A 19,488-nucleotide genomic window follows, 5' to 3' on the forward strand; every position below is an offset into this window, starting at 1 on the left:
GAGAATTCCTTATTTGTATATTGGCTTAATGGTTTTGATTTCTAAACTATAAAATGGGGCAGATGGGGGCTCTCTCTCTCTCTTGGTTCCTGCTATTAGCATTGCAGAGGAGAAGCAGCCAAGATGGTGGAGTGCTGAAGGAGAAGCCAGTTTGTGCAGAGTTTGTGCAGAGAAAAGGAGATGGGGAACAGAGGTGAATAAGGCTGGTGAGGTAGAAACCTTTGATTCTAGGAATACTCGGTTAAGTCAGTGGCTTTGGGACCCTTTAATGGAAAGGGTTGTGTTTTCCCACTGTGTGTATTTCTTGCCCGCTGGGTGCAAGCTAGGATTAAAGCTAATGGCCCACCAGTTCTTGGCTCCGTTGTTTTGTTAGGGTCTGTCCAAATCCAATGAGAACCTGCATGGGCCAGGAGGCTGTGATGGTGGCCGTGGCTACTGGCCTTACAGTGTCCTTCTGATTAGCGGGCATGATGTCAGCCCAAGATGGGGGTGGGTGTTTGGAGATCTTCGGGGAGAGCTCATCTCTCCAGGTCCATGTAGGGCCCCAAGCCCCCTGCCTTCCGGAGGTCACACTGGTCACCTTTGTGGCAGTGTTCTCTGCCCTTTGGAGGGCTCACTCAGTCACAGTGGCGAGCAGGACGATGGGCGTGGCTGGGCAGGACCCCCACCAGGCCACCCTTAGCACCACAGTTCCTACTTCTCTGGCCACGGTGGCGTGACTTTAGCCAGCATCAGGACAGTGGCCTGCAGTCTGCAGTGGCTTTGTGGGGGGTGGGGAAATGGGTGGCATGAGGATCCAGTGGGCACTCCCTGGTTTGGGGGAGCTGGTGCAGCGTGAGCAGGGGACTCAGGGAAGAGGTAAGCGGGCAGTTTGGTTTGCAGCCTGAAATATGAAAAGGATGGCAGGGAAATAAACCACAGGGTTGGGTTGCTGCTGGCCCTGAAAGGTCAGTTGGCAGAAGGTGAGGGGGCAGGGCTCAGATGTCCCCTCTTGGGTGTGGGTCACTCTTTAGGTAGAGACCATCGGAGCTGGGAGCAGGGGGCAGGGATGCTGTGTGCCGGAGAGCACCCTGAAATTCTGGTGGGAGAGTCAGTCTGGGCCTTCGGGACCTGCCCCTTACATTGGCTGGTCCCCATGGAACATGCTTGGGATGGTGAATGTCATCCCTTCCTCCTAGATGCCCAGCTCCACCAGCTGGGTCCCCTTGAGTGCCATCGGTGGCACCCTGCCAGCCACAGGCAGTGTAGGCATCTCGTGGAAGTAAGAAATCAGCCCTCTGGGATTTGCCAGCTGAGATGCAGGCCTGGCAGGGGCTCCCACCTGCAGAACGTGCTTCCTCTCCAGCCGAGTTGGCCCGTTGGGATCTGGGCGGGAGTGTAGAGATTCAAGGGAGCCCCCAGAAACCCACACCGACCCTCCTCCCTTTCCTGGGAACGAGGACCTAGGAGGGGGGCCCTGAGGGCCTGCCCCTGGGGGAGGCTGCTTCTCTCCTCTTCTTAATATGCGAAGAGCTCCCACAAATCAATAAGAAAAATGGGCAAAGGATATGGACAGGCAATTCCCGGAAGGAGAAAAACAAATGGCCAGTAAACAAGTGAAAAGATGCAGAACTTCACAAGTAATCAAGAAAGGGCTAATTGAAATAAGAAACATCATTCTTCTTGCTGGCAAGGCGAGGTGGGAAGTCCCGCTATGCGCAAAAGCAGGTACAACTGGAGGCAGGCCCTTTCCTGGCTCTCCGCCAGTGGTTGGCACCAGTCCCACACATAGTAGGTGCTTAGAAACACTTGCTTCATGTCAGAAAACACACAGAACCCCTCTCTGCTCACAGTACGTGTAAGTCTTAGCAGGGCCACCACCACTGCCTTCATGTCCCTTTTTGCCAAGGCCACACCTGCTGCTGGAGATGTTCCTAGGGGTGGGGAGGAGGGATTGGCCCCCAGCCTCACCCCCACCGCCGGGCCCCTGGCCCTGGGGGTCCACACACTCCCTGGGCTGTGGCCCTGGGCTTTGCAGGCCTGGCCTCTTGTGGGGCGGCAGCTGCTTGCTGCTGCTCAGGGCGGTGCTTCTGGGTTTCAGTGCCCTCTGCCACCTCATGGCTGGGGGCAGGGTCACACTGCGCAGTGTGGGCTGAGGTGCTATTCACAAAGACCACGGGGGAGATGGAGACCCCCAGAGCTGGGCAGCCTCGTCTGTTATCATGTCTTCTTCCAACAGCCCTGGGATCCTCGATTTGGAGCAGTAGTGTCCTTGGCTCTCCAGGCGTCCGCCTGACACACCCACACCCTCTGACCCAGAATCCCTGCGGCCTCTTCTGCTTCCCTCTGTCCTCTCCGTTCCAGTCCAGACAAATGATCTGGGGTCTCCTGACGGCATGTTTTCCTCACTCCGGGTCTTTGCATGGGGTCTTTTTCCACCAGCAACGCTGTTTCCTCCCCTTTTCACGTGGCGGACTGCTCATGCTCCAGGGTCCTGGCTGAGAGGTCGTCTCCTCAGGCATCCCTCCTCCCTCCCGGGTGCTTCCTGGCACCGTCATTCATTCAACTTGGTGCCCACTGGGCAGGTGCTGGGTGCTGGGTGCTGGGGCTATAAGGGGAGCCAGGGAGATGGGGAGCCCAGGAGATGGGGCCCTGGCAGCTGGGGCAGACCTGTTTGGAGGGCCAGGAAGGGGGAGCCAGGTGGGGCGTCCCACGTGGGCCCACGGTGGCACCCTGGCTGTGGCTCAGCTTGCTGCTCTGAGAACAGGGAGGCCCGGGGAAGGCTTGGGCCCCAGATGTCCCTTTTCTGCCTGTCCCCCACGGGCAGCCCGCATTTGCAGAGCCCGGCGTGGCCGGAACACAGCAGACCTGCCTTGGATGTAAAGCTCAGGGGCACAGGTCATACTTCAAATGCTGGGGTCCTGGGGACTCTGGGTCTGAGCCCTTGAGCTGTGCTCCTGCCCGCCCTCCCGCACGAGCCTCCTCCTCCTCAGGCAGAGCCGGCCTGCGGGAGAGCCTGGGCCCCAGGGTGCTGTGACAGGGCGGGGCGTGCCCAGGACACACAGCCTGGAGCTTGGCTCCGCCTTCCTGTCCTCCTGCTCCTGGGACCCAGCCCCTCCAGCCTCTCTCCGGCTCCCCAGACTGGGGTGGGTGCAACCTTCCTTTCTTCACTCAGTGAGGGTGAAATGACAGAGACCCAGTCCCTGCATCTAAACGGTGTTGGTTATAGAGCGGGGCCAACAGGGTTGCAGCACAGGGTGTAAGTGTATTGGTGGGCGGGTCAGGGAAGGCTTCCTGGAGGCGCCTGCCTGGGAGGCCTACTTCCCCACAGTGATATCTGGGAGGGGCTCATCCGTGCCTTTCCTCCCAGGCTCACAGGCCCCGTCAGGCCTCATGGGCCAGGACTCAGGGCTGTGGGAGGAGCCTGGAAAGACCTGGTAGCGATGCTATCCCGGTCACCGTGGCCTTGCTCACGCTCCTTGGGTCTAGAGCAGGGGGAGTCAACCTTTGTATACCTACCGCCCACTTCTGTATCTCTGTTAATAGTAACATTTTCTAACTGCCCAATGGTTCCACAGTCATGGTGATTTATAAAGTAGGTAAGTAACTTTACTTTATAAAATTTATAAAGCAGCCTGACCTGTGGTGGCGCAGTGGCTAAAGCGTCGACCTGGAAATGCTAAGGTCGCTGGTTCAAAACCCTGGGTTTGCCTGGTCAAGGCACATATGGGAGTTGATGCTTCCAGCTCCTCCCCCCTTCTCTCTCTCTGTGTCTCTCTCTCCTCTCTGTCTCTCTCTCTCTCTCCTCTCTAAAAATAAATAAATAAAATTAAAAAAAGGAAAATAAAAATTAAAAAAAAATTTATAAAGCAGACTTACAGCAAGTTAAAGCATATAATAATAATTACTTACCAAGTACTTTATGTCGGATTTTCGCTAAGTTTGGCAGAATAAATCTTTATAAAACAACTTACGATAGTTAAATCTATCTTTTTATTTATACTTTGGTTGCTCTGCTACCACCCACCATGAAAGCTGGAATGCCCACTAGTGGGTGGTAGGGACCAGGTTGACTACCACTGGTCTAGACCTTGGTTTGTTTGTTTGAAAATGGGGATAAGTGAGGATGTGGAGCGTGGTGACAGATGTCTGGCGCCTGGTGCCATCAGGCCACGCCGTCTTGCCTTTCACAGATGGGTGCCCCTTTAGGACATCCCCTCTGATTATGAAGGTTCAGATCTGGGCGGCCACATGGGAGGAAGCACATTCGCTCGAAGACTCAGGCACACAGCCCGGCTGAGCCCAGCGTCTCTCCTCGCCGGCTTCCTGGGACCTTGGCCTTGCTGAGAGCACGTCTTCTGTGTCTTCCTTGTGACAGGTTCCACCGGCCAGTCCCCGGGGAGCTGGGGAGGGCCTGCTCAGGAGCCCGCTGTCCCTGGCGACGTCCCCTCGACCCTTTACCCCCAGTGTGTCATTTCAGCTTTAAGGAGGACTGCGCTCCCTTCCTGCGTCCCACCACGACTAATCCATTCGCCAGGGCCCTGATCCAAGGGAAAGCTAATTAAAGAATTTCTGCTCTTGGCTCAGCCGGGACCTGGAAGGTTCCCCTTAGTCTTCCTGGAGTATCTGAAAACAGGTAGAGAAAGGGGGCATCGGGAAAAGCGGGAAGAGCGTTGGCTTAGCCCCCCAAGCCTCCATAATAGGCTTAATCCCCATACAGGAGCCAAACAGCCCTCCGCCCAGCGCTGCTGAGAAGGGGCTCAAGGTGTGGAGGGTGCAGGCCCTTTGTGACCCTGTGGGCTCCGGACAGCATTGTTCCTTGTCCCTCGTTTTCTGTGACCGAGAGGCTGCATTCCCTGAGAGTTTTGAGGGGTGGGGAAAGGAGCAGGCCAGGGCATGGGCCCCCTCACTGCCTGTTCTCTATGAAAGGCACAGGGTGCTGACACCCACAGCCCTGGCTTCTCTGTGACAGGGGGAGGTCCCTGCTTCGAGGACTGCTGCAGTGACTGGCATGTAGCAGAGGCTCAGTGAGGTGGGCTCTCTCCCCCCAAGCCCCCTCACCGGTGCCCCCCAGGCCAGCACCTATTCTTCCAAGGGCTGACTTGCCTCTCGGAGACTTTAATCAATCAACCACAAATATTTAGTCACAGTGGTGGAGCGTCGGCCTGGCTTGTGGATGTCCCGGGTTCGATTCCCAGGCAGGGCACACAGGAAAAGCGCCTATCTGCTTCTCCTCCCCTTCCCCTCTCGCTTCTCTTGCTCTCTCGCTCTCTCTCTCTCTCTCTTTCTTCCCCTTCCACAGCCATGGCTCGATTGGAGCGAGTTGTCCCTGGTTGCTGAGGATGGCTCCATGGACTCCGCCTCAGGCGCTAGAATGGCTCCGGTTGCAATGGAGCAATGTCCCAGATGGGCAGAGCATCGCCCCCTATTGGGCTTTTCAGGTGGATCCTAGTTGGGGCGCATACAGTAGTCTGTCTCTGCCTCTCCTCCTCTCACTGAATAATAAAAAACCAAAACAAATATTTATTCAAAACTTAGCAGAAGTGTGGTCCGTAGGGCAGGGGTCTCTGGGGTCCCTGTTCACTGCTGTGTCTCCCATTTGAGCTAGGCCTGGCACACAGTAGGTGATCAGTAAAGACTTGATCATGTGGTTGGCAGTCAGGTCCTGAGATAGAGGCGGCTGCTCTCACAGATTATACTGCTGCTGCCTTCGGAAAACACCCACGGGGTATTGAGGTGGAGGCCTTGGAGCCTGCTCTCCTGGTCACTCTGGGCTTGGGTCAAGCCTGGTGTAACCCTGGGGTGAGTTAGGGCTGTCTGCTGCCACTCGGGGCCCCCCTCCTTCCCCTGACCCAGGCCCCTGCCCCCCCATTTCCCTCTGCAGAGCTGGGGGGAGCAGGGAGCATTTAGACCCAAAGTTCCCTGAGCAGGGGCCTCTCAGGGCCACTCACCAGCATCATGGAAATAAAAATGATAAAAACCCGCCACTGAATTCTGGGTGGCAGTAAATTACTTAACACCCGAAACAGGTTGAAATGTGGGCACTGTGGCTTTTAATAAGCCCATCTCCGACGCGGCCGCTTCCGCGAGGAGCCGGCCGGGTCTCTTCCCGAGGCATAATTTCATCTCGTCCCAGGCTTGGCAGTGGTGCAAATAAGATTTCACTTCTCCTGTAAATCTCCGAGGGGGAGCATGGGGTTGCGTTTGTGCTGTCAGTTAGCGGCTCAAGAGAGCCTGTCTACTTAGCCGGCGGCGGCGGCGGCCCTCGCGGTGCCCGACCGGGGCGGCGGCGCGGGCCAGCAGGTGCTGACAGGAGGACCAGGGTGTGGCGGAGGGGAGGGGAGGCGGCCAGCCCGGGGCACGCTTTGGTTCGGGCTCCTGAAAGTGGATGAGCCAGCGGCCCCCGGACCTACGGGGGCAGAATTCAGGGCGCCCTGGGTGACCTCGGAAGCTCCTGGGACCTCCTAGGCTGGGTGCTAAGAACAGGTCACAGAACTTAGCTGTGGGGGCATCATGCAATTTGGGGTTTTAGACCCTTCCTGGGTTTGGTTGCTCTTCTCTGGGGTGCTTGGTGAGGCCAGGGACCCCATCCCCATCCCAGGAGTGGAGGCAGGAGGAAGGATGCTTCTAGAACCTCCTAGTAGCCACGTAAGAGTAGGGTCCAGGTACAGGGGGTAGTGATCACCCGCTCTTTCTCCACTTGAACTGGAACTTTTAGTCCTGAGTCTGACCAAATAAGCAGAGTTGGATTCAGGAAGCAGTAGCCCTGGGCTTTGGGGTGCCCCTTGGCCGCAGGGCAGCCATTCGAGGCGTTACCCCAGCCCTGTGCGTAAACTTAGTGACACACAAGTCCTGAGAGTTCTTTGGGAAGGGAAGGGCCGGAAGCTCCTTGGCGGGGAACGCAGCGCGGGTGGGGTGTCCCAGGTTTGCGGGGAGACCGTCTCGTCTCCTGGCCCATCTGAAGACACTGCAGGGAGATGGGGCCACTTCAGGGTCAGTCGGTCCCTTCCACTTCCCAGAACTCATGTCCCCTTGAGGGACCGGCCAGTTCTGCTTGCTCTGCTATGAGGACAAGGGTTGGGTAGGTGGGGCCCGGCTACCTCTCAGCCCACCTGTTCCTCTTCAGAAAGGGTCAGTTATGTTTGGAGGGTCTTCTTTCCGCTGACCTGAAATACAGATCCTGGAAATGCCTCCAGGGGTCCTGGTGAGTCCATCCTGAGGGGCCCAGCTTGTCTGGGCATCCCACTCACCTGGGGCACTTGCTGAACCTAAGATGCCCCCTTCCATCTCTGTCTCCTGAAGCTGAAAGGTTGGGTCAACCTGTGCTCCTCTCTAGGAGGTGTCAGGGGCAGGCAGGTCACAGACCTTGGCTGTGGCCGGGGTGGTTTGGGGAATAGGCCCACCCCTGCTAGAACTGCTCTTCTGGACTAGACCTGCGTCCTGTCCCAACGGTTCTGCTGAGATACCTAGGCCTCCTTGTAAGAAATGCCAACCAGCTCAGCGTGTGCCTGAGGTCAGGCATGCTGGGTAAACCCCAGGGCGTCCCACTCCCTGGACGGGCAGAGGGAAGCCCAGCACACACACCCTTCCTAGAGGCCTAGCACGGCCTCATGACAGTAGAAGTAAGAGCAACTCCCTGGACGGGCAGAGGGAAACCAGCACACACCCTTCCTAGAGGCCTAGCACGGCCTCATGACAGTAGAAGGAAGAGCAACAGCTCTTACCATGCGTCCATTCTACAGGGGTGGAAACTGAGGCACGGGGAGTAAGTGCTGGAGCCCGTGCATCAGCCCAGTTTGGAGGCACTCCCAGGCCCTGCCCGAGAAACCCTCAGGACAGTTAACCCAGTGCTTCCCAAATGCCTGCGACCGTGAACCCTTCCTGGCAGAACCCCTCTTAGCTCCAGAGGCTGAGGAACACAGTTTGGGAACCCAGCCCTCCTGCCCGAGCTTGCAGAGAGCCCCGGGGCACCTTCTTTACGTGCCAGTGCCAGTGTGCAGCGGGGTCCCCAGCGGGGACGGTGGGTCGGGCAGGCCTGTCCGTGCCTCTCCCCGTCCTCCTGGGCACCCACTGTGCGCTGGGCCCCGTGGGGGGCTCACCTCCTGTGCTGCTTCTCAGCCTGGTCCCTCTGGTCTGGCTTCTGCCCCCAGGGGGTGGGAGCATGAGAGAAGGTGAGGGGGAAAGGGGCACCTCTGGGGTCAGAGTGCTCCGAGTCACCCCGGGTGGGCCACCCACTATCAAGGTGCATCGAGAAATAACTTTGCTTCCTTGGAATAGAAGGAAAAACTCATTAACCCGTATGCAGACGTGAAATCAGATCTAAGGCAGAAGTAATGAGTTATGTTATATTTAGCAGAAACTGCTGTTCTCAGGAAGAACGATTTTTTCCCTTTCCTTATCTGAGTGAGATATCAGATACGGCCTACACAGGGTTGTGAGTGTGGTGGGTGTATTTAGAGGACGGTGTCTTGGGCGGGTGACCCGGGAGTGTTCACCTGGCGGAGGAAGAGCCCGTGTCCCCAGTGGCTGTCCAATCCCGTCCTGTCTGAACGCCCGCATGGGTGCCGGAGCCCCTGAGGGGATAATCCCCAGCTCCTATTGGTGCGTCTCCACGTGGGCCTTCTCGGGGTCTGCCTTTGGTTGGCGGTCTGCTTCCCTGAGGCCCTTGGGATGTGGTCAGAGGGCCCTCTCCTCTTGGAGCAGAACCACGATTTGGGTTCCGTTGGTGCCCTGGGTTACTTACGAACCCAGATCTCCACCTCCCTGCCCCTCCCTGCCCCAGCCCCCACCTCCGGGCCAGCGATGGCGCGTGGGCAGCCAAGACCGTGTGCGGCAGACACGCGGCCCCGGGCGCGCTGGGCCCCAAGCAGAGAGTCGGCAGCGAGATGACTGTAAAAGTTAAATCTTTCTATTTATTTCAAGAAAGGACAAGGAAAGTGGACTTGGACATTTCATATGAAAACAGACAAACAGAAAATAAGACCGAATAGTTCATCACATTCATCTCAACGTTGAAGTTTCAAGGCACCTACAGGAAGGAGGCCGAGGGCGGTTCGCAGTGCACTTTGGTTTGCGTTGTCGTCGTGGTGTGTGTGTGTGTGTGTGTGTGTGTGTGTGTGTGTCTCGGTTTCCAAAAAATCCCTATCTGGTAGTGAGGCTGGGGATGAGGCCGGTGGGCCCGAGGCCAGGCCGGGTCACTGGGCGGGTCAGCCAGCCGGGTCGCAGCCGGCAGCGGTCAGCTGTGGGGCGGTCCCATCCCTCAGACCCCTGAGACTGCTTTGCCCTTCAGAGAAAAAGGAAAAAGACAAGGAGCATGTGGCCGAGAGGCTCATGGGGCTGGTTCTGCAGGTGAGGCAGGGAAAGGGTTCCCGGGAAGCTAGGGTGCCTGAGCAGGGGTGTCTTGGATGGCAGAAAGGACCTTGGTCACAGGCTTGCAAGGGACCAGGCCCACCGCTTCCCAGGCCATCGGCTGGCCTGTGGCCCTGCCTTCTGTAGCAGAGGGACCCACCCGTTCTCCAGGGTCGGGGCTGAGAACCCCTCCTCCACAGCCTCCTCCTCCTCAGGCCACCGGGAATGGATTACAGAGCTAAGCGCCAGTGACTCCAGGACACGATACCGGATGCCACACAAATAACCTTTACCGTTGGGAGAGGCAACCGCCGTTGGTGGCCCTTAACAAACATTCACTGTGCCGTGCTTACACGTGGGGGTTTCTCTGAGTTTACTCTCTCCCCTCACGTCCCTGTCCACACCCCCCCAGTGACATTCATAATTAGCCAGTATCTGCTGCAGGGGGCGAGTCACACAACTCCGCTCTGCAGGTGTTCACAGCCCGCAGCCTCCACCAACCGGCAACACCACCCCTCTGCCCCCCCTCAGATGACACACCTCAAATGCTGGGGATCTCAGCATCTCTGTGAGCGGGAAGGCACCAGGATCCCCCGTCCAAAGAAGCCCCCTGCTCCCCACCGGCCCTGGACGCTGGGTGGGCTTCTCAGCAGGGCAGGTGGTGTGCTGAGTCAGGTAAACAAAGCTAAGGCTAGTTTCAGGGGTTTGTGTCTTCCTCTGGGGTACCCAGAACCTTCTGAGACCAGACCAGCCAGAGGTGGTGGTCTCCAGGACACTCTGTATGCTTGTCGTCCACTCAGGGAAGATGAGAGGCCCCAGACCTCCCAGCTCCAGGGAGGTGAGCATGTGGCAGCCCATTGTCTGCGGTGGCTTTGATTGTCACCTCATCTTGCATTTTTTTTTCTGTCTTGAGGCAAAAACTTGGTTAGTTCTTCTAGGTGGGTGGCTCAGAGTGTGGGGACCCTTGATGGGAGGGTCACACAAGGCAGGACACCCAGTTCTCTGCCTTCTTTGTCACCCACCTGAGGCTCGGGGAGGGGAAGGGAAACTGAGTCACCCAGGCTGGCCACTGGCTGTCGCTGAGCGGCTGGATTTCCCCATCAGACTCATAACTGATGATCGGTGGGGCCAAGGGAGAGCGGAGTGAGATGCTTCAGGGAAGAAGGGCTGTGAGAGCACCCTCCCCACCCCCAGCCCCCTGCCCCTTGCCCCCTGCCCCCTGCCCGGCCGCCAGCTGGGCAGATGCAGAATGGAAGGGAGGCCGTTGCTAACCTGGAGCCCAGGGGGGCAGACGCAAGCAGGGAGGGCGAGGAAACGAGAGGCAGGTTGGAGAAGAGGTGACTGAGCGGCCAGGTGCTGGGAGCTGTGCTGGGCTCAGTGACCCGGCGCGGAGGAGCGCGGGGACTTGGCGCCTTGCCCGAGCAGCCGTCTAGGCTGACAGCCATGGAAGAGATTTAGGGGCAGTGACGGCAAAGACCTTCCTGCAAGGATTCTCCGGGCTCAGCTTCTTGGGCTTTCAGGTGCGGGGGACGGTGTGGGTAGGACAGAGGGCGGGGTGCCCTGGTGGCTCCAGAGCCTCAGGGGCTGGCTGTGTTGGGAAGTGGGGGCGGGGCGAGCCCCCTGCGCTGTGCCCGCTCTGCCCTCCCGGCACAAGCCAGGCACTTCAGTCACGAGAGGTGGAGGGGAGCGGCCGCCGCCCAGCCGCCCCAGTAAAGGCGGCGTTGCCCCTGCAGCCTCGGGGATCCGGGCCCGTCGGCAAATCCCATTTGTGGTGAGAAAGTGGCCCTGACCCTGCGCTAATGGAATTGACAAACCCAGAGAAAAACAATATATTAAAAATTCAGAGGGAGAAGAGGAAAGTAGAGGGAGGAGGAATCAAGAGCCTGGGGAATCTTTCTCAGTGTTTTGAAAGAAGTAAATGTGGGTTTTTCAGGAAGTACTTGGAACATTTTAAAAGAAATGGTAAATGCTTAAAAAGGCAGCGTGAACAGCGCCCCAGGCAGCCGTGGGCCTGGCAGGGATGGGTGCGCTGAGCCCAGCGCCGCGGAGTGGGCCGAGTTGGGAAAATGGCCGCGGGACAGTGGCTGGTGGGACGGTGGCCAGAGCTTAGTGCCGTAGGGACCCTCACACTGCACTGCGAGCGAGCGGGCCCAGGAGGCGGCCTGGGACCCGGAGCCAAGGCCTGGGAGGCGGCCCCAGGCCAGTCAGCCACAGGGAGCGGGTCACCCTCCGAACGCCAGTCCAGACTCCTGGATGGAGGGGTGCATGTCTGTCCTCCCTCTCCCAGCGCTTAGACGCTGAGCTTGGGAACTTGGTGGCACCTCTGGTAGCACAAGCAGCTCTCTGACGGGGCTGGGAGACAGATGGCCTGGACCTGGGATTTTTCAGGAGACCCTGGTACTTGAGCAGCACAGTGATCATCTCGTGATGGCTCCCTTACAGCATCCTGGGGGATGCAGGAGTAAGGGGGGGGGGACCAGGATCTTCTCGTCAAAGAACCAGGCCTCAGCTTAGGCAGGAAAAGATCTGCTAGATCCTCATCAAGTGCTTGATTGCTTCCCGTAATCACTGCCTGATTCCTTTGCTGGGCCAGTTTCTCTTTCCTAACCTTCAGTTTTCCTTTACAGTTGGCCTCGTCCCCCTTTCACCGACCGCAGGGAATGGATCGGAGACAGACCCATCCTGGGACAGAAAACAAGCAGTAGAACTCGAAAGCCTGCTCTCTAAGTGCCTGGACTGGCCACTTGCCCTCGCTTTCGAGCCCTGAAGGCAGATAGAATTTAGAGGCAGAGGTAGAGTCTCTGCTGGGCTAGCTTCTGAATGACCTGTGTGGGTCAAGTAACCCACCCACTCAGAGGCCAGAGCACAAGACCCTCAGGGGAGACAGAATTGCTTTCCCCGCGGACAGTGCTCGGGTCTGGCTCCGTCCAACCCCGGGGTATCCTGAGCCGCTGGCCCGTGTGCTGTCAGCCTCCACAGAGCCCCGGCTCCCCTGGGAGCTGCGACGGGCGGCCCCTGAGCCCGGCCCCTGAAATCCCTGCTTATCCACAGGGCCACTTGGGGCAGGTTCATAAAACAAAAAAAAAATCCCCCTTTCCCTTCACTTCCAAGTAGTTTAATCTCTCCTAATCAATTTAGCAGATTCGCTTGGTTGTAAATGGTAATGATTTGCATTTTTGAGCCTTTTTATCCCTCCTTAGGAAAAAAGATGCCTCCTCTCTGCATTCTGAAAGGCTTGCGCGGGGCTGTGAATCGCTTGTTAGCGTACAACGCGGCGACAACCCAGCGCCGGGTGTCCCTCGCCCATCACCTGCGCTGATTGAGCGTGGGAGGGGACCTGGGCACACGGGACACCCACAGCTGACCCTGGCTGTGTCCTGGCCTGGAGAGCTCGGTCCGGTCCTCGGGGGCACAGGCTGCCGCGTGCCCTGAGGCCCCTCCTTCCAGCAGATGCCCCAGCCCCATCGCTGTCTGTCTGCCGCATCCAATTTTCCTTGTTGTATTTTTCATAAGCACTAGTCTCAGACGCTCAGTCCTCCTCCCTGGTGCATTCAGCAGGACGCAGATATCTGGAGTGGAGTGGGTTGGCTTTGGGACTTGAACTTTCATTGTCGGGGCAGGGTGTCCTTCCCTCGCTCCCCAGCTCTCGGGGTGAAGGAGAGAGGCTCCGATGTAGTCCCACGCACGCTGCCCATCTCGGGGTGAAGAAGAGAGGCTCTGATGTAGTCCCACGCACGCTGCCCATCTCGGGGTGAAGAGAGAGGCTCCGATGTAGTCCCAGGCACGCTGCCCATCTCGGGGTGAAGGAGAGAGGCTCCGATGTAGTCCCACGCACGCTGCCCATCTCGGGGTGAAGAGAGAGGCTCCGATGTAGTCCCACGCACGCTGCCCATCTCGGGGTGAAGGAGAGAGGCTCCGATGTAGTCCCAGGCACGCTGCCCAGCCTCTTCTCCAGACTCCGGTCCACTTACTTAGATCCCACAGGGATCCCTCCCCTACCTGTCCCTCCACTCGGGGCCTCTGTCACCTGAACTGGGCCAACCAGAACTATCCAGCATCAGAGGAGTAGAGACCTCTGGAGCACCCAGCTCTCCTGGGTGAAGCTAGGCGCCGCCTCAGCCTCTCCCCACTTTACAGAAGGGGAAACAGGCTGTGGATTTGCAAAAGACACTTTCCCTGCACCTCTCTGGGAACCGTCCCTGGGCCCCCCTCACTCTCTGCCCAGCCTGGGGCTCCGTTTGTTGGGGCCTCCCTGGACCCATCAAGGGAGGGAGGGAGAGGAGGCACAGGGCAGGGTGGGGAAGCCGGGGGGGTCCCCAGCCGCTACCATCTTCCTAGCTGCTTTCGCCTCCCCCGCCAGAGTCACCCAGAGCGAGAAGCAGCCAGTGCCCCAGCTCCTGCCCTCAAACCCAGCAGCGCGGCCCAGGGTGGGGTCGCCCCCTAGTTAGCCACCCGAAGCCGTGGTACCATGGAGGTGGTCCAGGAAGCCGGAGCCAGTTTAGAAAAGATGGAGGCTTCTGGGGGGGGGGGGTGCAGGAAGAGGGAAAGAGAAAAGGGAAGAAAAGAAGCTTTTGATGCACATCATGTCTGTGGAATTGAGTATGACTAATTAATAGATTTTATTCTTAGTAATCTCTTAAGCATTCCATACATTGGGCCCAATGCCTGAGCTGAGCTTACAAGAGGCCTCATTCGCAAAATGCAAATGACTCGCGGGGCCTGCTGCCTTCTCTCCTTCCCCGCTTTCTCTTTCCTTTTTTTTTTTTTTTTTTTTTAAAGGGGAAATTTAAAGGAAAATTGCCATGTAATAGAAAAGCGATTCCAATCACTACATCTAATTACCATGAAGGGTAAACTGCTTAACCAACGAAGTGTCCTGGGCTTTAAAAAAGAAACAAAACTTTAAACCTGCCTTAAATGCCACAAAAGGCACTCATCAACGCTGAGGCCAGCAAGGTTGTCCCGGCTAGTTAGAGGCTGCCAGGGTCAGCCCGGCCACCCACAGAAGGCCGATTCCGAAGGGAAGTAGTGGCCGAGGTCCTGGGCCCTGTGTCCTCACACGCACCCAGGGGTGGGGGAGCTGGGCGCCCCTGAGCATTCTCCTTCTTGTTGTGTTGAGTAGCCAGCTCAGAGCAGTTGGACCGGGAAGGGACAGGGTTTCAGAGTGGACCTGGCTTTAAGCCGCCTCCCTGGCTTGGGGGTACGTGAGGCAGCAGACATTCGGGATCCCGCTCTCAGAAAGGATGCTGGGAAGATATTGGGATGCTCAGGACAGAAGAGATGAGAGCCGAGTCCCCCTGCCTTGTACACCTAGGCTAGTGCGCCGCTGACCGCGGGCGGAGAGTCCGCAGGGCCTGGGCCGGGCGGCCCGCCGGGAGCCTGCCTGGGCCGTGAGAGCCGGAGCCAGCAGTGGGGAGGAGAGCCGTCCTCAGACCTGCGGGCCAGGGCCTGCTCTCTGCTCGGGGCAGGAAAGGTCACACGGGCGGGCTCTGACGCCCTCTCCTCACGCAGCCTCGCTGCGCCGGCCGCCTGCTGGCCCCAGATGCCTTCCTGACCTCGTGGGGGGTGATGTGGCCCCTACCTGGGGAGAGGAGGAAGGACCGGCTAGCGGGGGACTGAGTATGTTGGCAGTGGGGACTTGAGGGCTGGTTGTGCAGTGTCTAGGGACCGACTTTCCTAGGACACTGGCAGAAGGCAGGAGGGGTGCCTTGAAGGAGGGGACCTCATTTCGGGGACAGCAGAGACCTTGGACTCCTGTCCTTCAGCCAACGCCCTCCGCCCTGGTGCACCCTCTCCTCCCGGCCACAGCCGGTGGTCCCCTCTCCTCCTCCCTGAGCCGCCGGGAGCAGGAACAGGCCCGTGTCTGGGGGCATTACAGGCCAAAGGGGGGGCCACCTTTATACAGACGTGAAATTAAGGCTCGGAAAAATTCCTCTCCTGACTTCATTGTACGGGAAGAAAGTGTGTTTTAGAATGAAAGGCGTCCGTGCGCCTCAGCCTCTCCCTGGGCCTGGGGAGTGGGCAGTCCCCGTTGGGTGAGACCATTCTTTTGGCCAGGCCGTGGACAGCTGTGTCGTCCCCACCTCTCATGCAGCTCTTGTGTCCATTTCTTTCAACCCCCTTCACTGAAGGGGCCAGTAGCCTCTTTTCATGTCCAGCCCCAGGCCTGGCACAGCCGCCCTGTGACTGCTATGCAGTCTCGTCCTGCTGCCTTTGGCTTTTGTCAAAGCAGTTGAAGCCTTTTGAAAATGCCTCCATCAGGAGCTGGACCCCTTCTTATCCTCCCTGCCCTCAGACCAGCGTCTCTCCTTCGACATCGCCCTTCCCCGGGGCAGGACAAGGGGCGTGTGGATGGAGGGGGACCCGGGTCCCCCGAGTGCAGGGACGCAGGAGGCAGCAGAGCCCCAGGCCAGGCTTCTCTCCGGATCTGCTGTCCTTGTTTCGTCACATGCGCTTTAATCTCGTGGCTCACCACACTACTGTCAGTTGATGAATGATGGCAGTGGTGATTCCGGAGGGAGGAAATACGGTCTTGACTCTCAAGAGGGCCCTGGTCGGGGCCCTGCGGGAGGCTGGCTGGTGTGGGGGAGGTCCGGGCCGCCGCCTCCAGAGCAGCCCCCGGGGTGGGCACGGCTGAGTGTTCTGCCTTCGGGAGTGCCGTCTCCCAGGGTTTTTCTGAGAATTTTCATGTCTTTTTCTGGGTGTTGTTTGAACAGCCATGGAAACCATTAAGGTCTAATCAGCAGATATAAAAAAACAAAAAAACAAAACCCATCCCTGTGCCAATTAATTACCTGTCCCGGGAGGAAGCACAGAGCACAGAGAAAGGACTGCACAGAGGTGACGGCATGTGTGTGGGGGCGGGGGTGGGCGTGGGAGTGAGGACACCGATAGTCCAAGAAAGTTCCTCTGTATCAGGAAGCAGCGTGCCCCAGCTCTGGCCAACCTGGGACAGGACCACATGGAAAGCATCCCTTGCTCAGGGTCCCCCAGCCACCCGTCCAGAACGGACACTCCTGCGCCTTTAGGAACGGCATTGTCCCCCCCCACCCCACCCCGACACCCAACGCACCGTGTCTACTTACTCAACCATTGTTAGGAGAAAGCAACGTTTTCACGACTCTATTGTTCTCAAGAAATTGTACGAACTGCCCCAAGAAGTCCTGTCAGGACCGTCTGTGTGGCTCTGTCCACCCGTCTGGGTTTAGAGACCCAACGTAGAGACAGACAGGTCGCTAGACGCACCTCCAGGCGGCCGGGAAAGCTGCAGCTCCCGTGGGGCTTCCACGGAGGGTGGTGTGTTGAAGTGAAGAGGGTTTCATATAGGAAAAAAAGAGGGTGTTTTTTTTAATCGGTTACATCATCGTTCAAAGAATGCAGTAACAGACGTGGTATTTCTGAAAATCTGTGAGGGAAACGGTATAGGGAGAACCGGGGAAGAGATTTCAGGACAATATCTCCATAAGCAAAGAGATCTTTCCTTCCGCCTCTCCTTTGTGAGGAGCCTGAAAACCTCCCTCTGCGCCGTTGCCAGCGAGCGGCCGGCGGCAGGAGCTGCGTGGGGGCGTCCGCGCCAGCTGCTTCTCCCCGACGGTCCTTTTGTGACGGCCCCTGAACAGAGCGTGAGGCTACGCAGATGTACAGGTAGTATATCTTTCCAGGTCAGGGGCGAAAAAAAATAAAAAGAACCCGACCCAACCCCTTTCTGCAATATTATTTTTAGTCCTTCCCTCCCCGACTGGCATAATTCAGTATAAATTATGTCTTCAGCAACGTCAAAACCCCCTCCTGCCTTCTATCCCATAAAAAAAAAAAAAATTGTATTCACTGCTGTGTTCTAGAAAATTGTCAGCCATCCCCAAACGTTGCTTTTCAAGGGGGGAAGTGATTGTGGAGTTTCTTTTCCTCGCTCTGTCCGATGGCAACAGGCTGGGCAAAACCACGGGTTCACCAGGCCAGGAGGAGGCGGGAGCCAGGGCGGGCCTGCCCAGCGGGGCCTCAGGTGTAGGAATAGTCTGTGTCGGGGATGCCGCCGCCCCGGTAGCCCCTCGTGGTGCCGTAGCCGATGGTGTGTGTGCCCTTGCAGAGGCTGCTGCCGTTGGAGGGGAAGATGGTGTGCACCACGTACTCCTCTTTGGCGCGGTAAGGGTTAATGGGCAGCATTTGCAGCCCCGGGCCTCGGATTTCCAGTATGGAGTTATCCTTCTTGGTCCCCGACTCCATATAGCTGTCCTTTTTCTGGCTGCCCCGGTTGTAGGCCCGCTCCCGTGTTAGTAGCTCACCGGCCCGGTTCACGTACCAGCAGACAGCCCCCAGGACCAGGAAAAGAAAGACGAGGGCCACGGCTCCCCCAATGATGGCCGCCAGGGGCAGGCCGGCCATAGGGTTGGTGTTCTGCTCCTGATTGAGTGTGGTGGTGGGGCCGTAGCTGTCGGCCGTCTCCGCCTTGGCACACACGGGCGTCTCGTCGGCCACGTAAGTGTTGCCGGTCTCCATGGTGACCATGCAGATGATATAGGTGGACTTGGGCTCCAGGGCCGTCAGCAGGTACTCTGTCTTGTCCCCCTGCACCAGGGTCTCTGTGATGGAGCCCACGGCCGGGCTGTGGCCCAGGCGCAGCCAGCTGAGCCGGAAGGAGGAGGCGGGGAGTGTGGCCTTCCACGTGATGTGGATGGAGTCCGCTGTCAGGGGCTTCACGTGGATGGCCAGGGTCTTGGCGCCGTCCCCCGTGGCCATGGGGTAGTCAAGGTTAGAGTCGGGGAGGCGCAGCCCCGGCCTCTTGGCCTTCAGGGTGAAGAGGGAGCCCTGGGGCGTGGTGGCAGAGGCGTGGTTGCTGGCTGTGGTCTTGGCGGCAGGGTTGGCCGCACCGCCTTGCGGCCCCGTCTCGAAGCACTCGTCCATCTCACTGGTGATGTCCTTGATGGCCATGCCCCGGACCTTCTCGGGGCCCTGGCACATGAGGCCCCGCACGTTGACGACGGCCGCCCGCGCCTTCACCCAGTCCCGCAGCCACATGAGGCTGCAGCCGCAGAACCAGGGGTTGTTGCGCAGCAGCAGCTGGGCCAGGCTCTCCAGGTCGTCGAACAGGCCGCGGGGCAGCGTGGTGAGGTTGTTGTTGGACAGGTCCAGCCGCTCCAGCTGGCGCATCTTGGCCAGCGTGTTGTAGGGGATGTGGCTGATGGCGTTGTCCTGCAGGTAGAGCTTCTGCAGGCGGGCGCTGGGCAGGTTGAGGGGCGGGGCGGCCAGCGAGTTGCGCACCAGCGAGAGCTCGGTGAGGTTCTGCAGGCGGCTGAAGGTGTCGTCGGCGATGCGCTGGTTGGCCAGCAGGTTGCCGTCGAGCACCAGGCGCCGCAGGCTGTCGAGGCCCTTGAAGGCGTGCAGCGGGATGGTGGAGATGCGGTTGTCGTCCAGTCGCAGCTCCTCCAGCGTGCGGGGCAGCCCCGAAGGGATGCTGCTCAGGTGGTTCCGGCTCAGGAAGAGCAGCTTGAGCTGCCGGCTGTCGGCGAAGGCGTCCTCCTCGATGCTGACGGTGGACACGGAGTTGTCGTCCAGGTGCAGCTTCTCCAGCAGCGGGAGGCGGGCCAGCGAGTCCCTGGCGATGGCGCGCACGTTGTTGTCCTGCAGGTGCAGCTCCCGCAGGGAGCGGGGCAGGTTGACGGGGAACTCGTCCAGGTCGTTCTCATACAGGTAGATGACCTGCACGCGGACCTTCGTCTTGAGGTCCTGGGGGATGCCGGCGTTGTTGATCTGGTTGTTCTGCAGGTAGAGGGTGGTGGCGTCGGCGGGGATGTCGGCGGGGATGGAGGTGAGCCCCCGGTCGTTGCAGTAGATGAAGCCGTTGTCACAGCGGCACACCGAGGGGCAGGTGGTGCTGTCAATGACCTCCGTCAGGAAGGCGATGAGCCCGTAGCAGAGGAACAGCCAGTCCCGCAGGTCCATGGTGGCGGTGGTCATCACGACGGCGGCTGTAACGGGGTTAGCGGGCGTGGTGGTAGCGGTGGCCGTGGGGTGTGCCACCACCATGGTGGACGGCTGGGGGGACCGGGCCTCACCTGACTTGGGGCCTCAACACCTGCAAGGGGAACAAGACACGTGCGGTGAGAGAGAGTCCCAATGACCACCCGTCTGCCACCAAGGGGCTGCTGCAGGCGGGCACGTGGG

General features: G+C 58.8%; 2 protein-coding genes across 6 annotated transcripts in view; one reads left to right on the top strand and one right to left on the bottom strand.

Annotated features, from left to right (window-relative positions):
* The window catches only part of MACROD1 (mono-ADP ribosylhydrolase 1), a 150,073-nt gene that overhangs the window by 26,122 nt on the left and 104,463 nt on the right, over positions 1-19,488 (top strand). The window lies entirely within an intron of this gene.
* The window catches only part of FLRT1 (fibronectin leucine rich transmembrane protein 1), a 77,971-nt gene continuing 69,028 nt past the window's right edge, over positions 10,546-19,488 (bottom strand). For both annotated transcript variants that reach the window (XM_066359914.1, XM_066359922.1), the window contains 2 exons: positions 16,413-19,399; positions 10,546-13,844 (listed from right to left, as the gene is read on the bottom strand). In XM_066359914.1, coding sequence (XP_066216011.1) covers positions 17,326-19,350 — 2,025 coding nt within the window. In that variant the 5' untranslated portion in view covers positions 19,351-19,399 and the 3' untranslated portion in view covers positions 10,546-13,844; positions 16,413-17,325. The remainder of the gene's footprint in view (positions 13,845-16,412; positions 19,400-19,488) is intronic.

The sequence above is a fragment of the Saccopteryx leptura genome, chromosome 1 (genome assembly GCF_036850995.1).
Source record: "Saccopteryx leptura isolate mSacLep1 chromosome 1, mSacLep1_pri_phased_curated, whole genome shotgun sequence".
Taxonomy (NCBI): domain Eukaryota; kingdom Metazoa; phylum Chordata; class Mammalia; order Chiroptera; family Emballonuridae; genus Saccopteryx; species Saccopteryx leptura.